Genomic DNA, 2,103 nt, shown 5'->3' on the forward strand with positions numbered 1-2,103 from the left:
TAACAAGAATAATAACAAGAATAATAATAAGATTATAGTAATAAAGATGACAATACTACTAATACTAATACTAATAATAATATAAAAATAATTTATAATAATAATGAAAATGATAATGATAATGATAATAACAAATTGTATTACTAATATTTTCACCAATTCATCATTCTCTTGGCATCTACGTGCGTGTGCCCCCTTTGCCATATTATCATCATAGCGTCATAGTGTATACTAGAAACATCACATGGAACATACACAATTCTCTGCATACCATTTCAAAGACCATATTATTTTTACATAAACAACCCAAGAAGCTCTCCAGAAAAAAACAATCCCTTGCAATGCCAAGCAAAAATGCTTAATGAAGCATTAGAATTTTGGGGAACTTACTGATTTCGGGGGAAGCTCATCACAAGTTTCTCTCTCTGGTTTGGACGGGTCGCAATCAAGCAGCATCCACTGCAGCTCAAACTGAAAAAAAAACCGGGAAACCAAGAAGGGGTTAATGGACAAAGCAAAATTCAGAGAAACGACTACTAAAAAAACTTCCCATTTCAAATAGCCGCTTTATGCAACTGCCCCCCCCCCAAAAAAAAAAAACAACAACAACAACAAAACAACAACCCTACCCCCCCAAAAAAAACAACAACAAAAAAACAAAAAAACCCAACCCTACCCCCCCCCCCCCCTTGGAAACGATGTATCTAAATGGAAACAACTATCTCAAGATAAAGGCTTATTTCCATTTAATCAAAGGGAAACAATTCAACAACTTTATAGTAAATAGTTGATTATTTCCCTTTACAAAATGTCTTTTTTTTGAAGCTCTATTTTTGTTGATCTCATCTGCTTGGTCATTTTCATCAGCCCCCGGATGAATCAAGATACAAACAATTCCCTCTGTTTAATTTTCTCAGGTCTTTGCATGTGGGCTTTAAAGAACATTCACATAATGACAGTAAAAATCATCGAAACAGAATCCAGATTATGATAACTTTCTGACCGGCACTGTTGTTCCATCATCGTCCTTTGTCCCCAGCAGGATATCGCCGTTCAGATCAATCTGGCGTCTGGGCGGTAGAGGCTGTGACGTGATAGGCTTACAGTCGATGTACATCTCGATGTTGTCGCGGGTCACACTGAAGTGCAGCTTGTGCCAGTCTCTGTTGAATAACTGCAGACAGATAGAAAGATTTAGTGTTTGCTTACTTATTGTGCATGAGATGTGTTTGTTCGGAAAGATAACTATAGACATCCAACAATAAAACGAATTTAAAAAAAAGGGGAAATGGAAGTCGCGAGCTACACTGAAGTGGAGCTTGTGCCAGTCTCCGTTGAATAACTGCAGATTTAAAAAAAGAGTGTTTGCTTACTTATTGTGCATGAGGTGTGTTTATTCGAAAAGGTAACTATCGATGTCCAAATATAAAAAGTGAAAAAAAACCCCCGGGGGAAATGGAAGTCGTATTTTATCGCGAGTTACATGGAAGTGGAGCTTGTGCCAGTCTCTGTTGAATAACTGCAAACAAAAAATTATTTGAGTGTTTCCTTGCTTAATGTTGTGCATGAGATGTGAATATTCGAAAAAATAACTATCGATATCCAAAAATAAAAAGTAATTAAAAAAACGGGGAAATTGAAGTCGTAGTTTGTCGCGAGTTACCCTGAAGGGAAGCTTGTGCCAGTCTGTGTTGAATAAATTCAGAGGACAAAACATAATGTTCTGTTTTTGTTTATTTATTGAATAATGTACATTTGAGGTGTTTATTCAAGTAGAAATCGATATCCATCAATAAAAGTGTTTTAATAAATGAGGTAAATATATTCGAAGTCGTATCTTTTCTGTTCAACTAGAACGTCAATTATGTCATTCCTCACTCTGTTCTACGGTCTACCCCCCCCCTTCCCCTCCCTCTCTCTCTTTCTTTTCAATTTCAGCCTCCCTCAATCTCTCGGTCTGAATTTCTGAAATTTCATCCTTACTTACTGCTTCATCTCTCTCCTCCCCTCTCACCGCTCCACCCCCACCCTCGCAATAAACGAAAACAGATCAAGTCAGTGCAATCCCAATCATTCAATCCCGGCACAACCCAACACAGAACA

General features: G+C 37.3%; 1 protein-coding gene across 1 annotated transcript in view; it reads right to left on the bottom strand.

The window, feature by feature from the left end:
* The window catches only part of LOC101855841 (collagen alpha-1(I) chain), a gene marked incomplete at its 5' end in the record, with an annotated part of 105,917 nt that extends 104,743 nt beyond the window's left edge, over nucleotides 1-1,174 (bottom strand). The window contains 2 exon segments of the mRNA XM_005090092.2: nucleotides 391-471; nucleotides 1,004-1,174. Of these exon segments, the coding sequence (XP_005090149.2) occupies nucleotides 391-471; nucleotides 1,004-1,174 (252 nt within the window).
* Nucleotides 1,175-2,103: the final 929 nt, after the last annotated feature.

Source organism: Aplysia californica, unplaced genomic scaffold (assembly GCF_000002075.1).
Source record: "Aplysia californica isolate F4 #8 unplaced genomic scaffold, AplCal3.0 scaffold00012, whole genome shotgun sequence".
NCBI classification, from domain to species: domain Eukaryota; kingdom Metazoa; phylum Mollusca; class Gastropoda; order Aplysiida; family Aplysiidae; genus Aplysia; species Aplysia californica.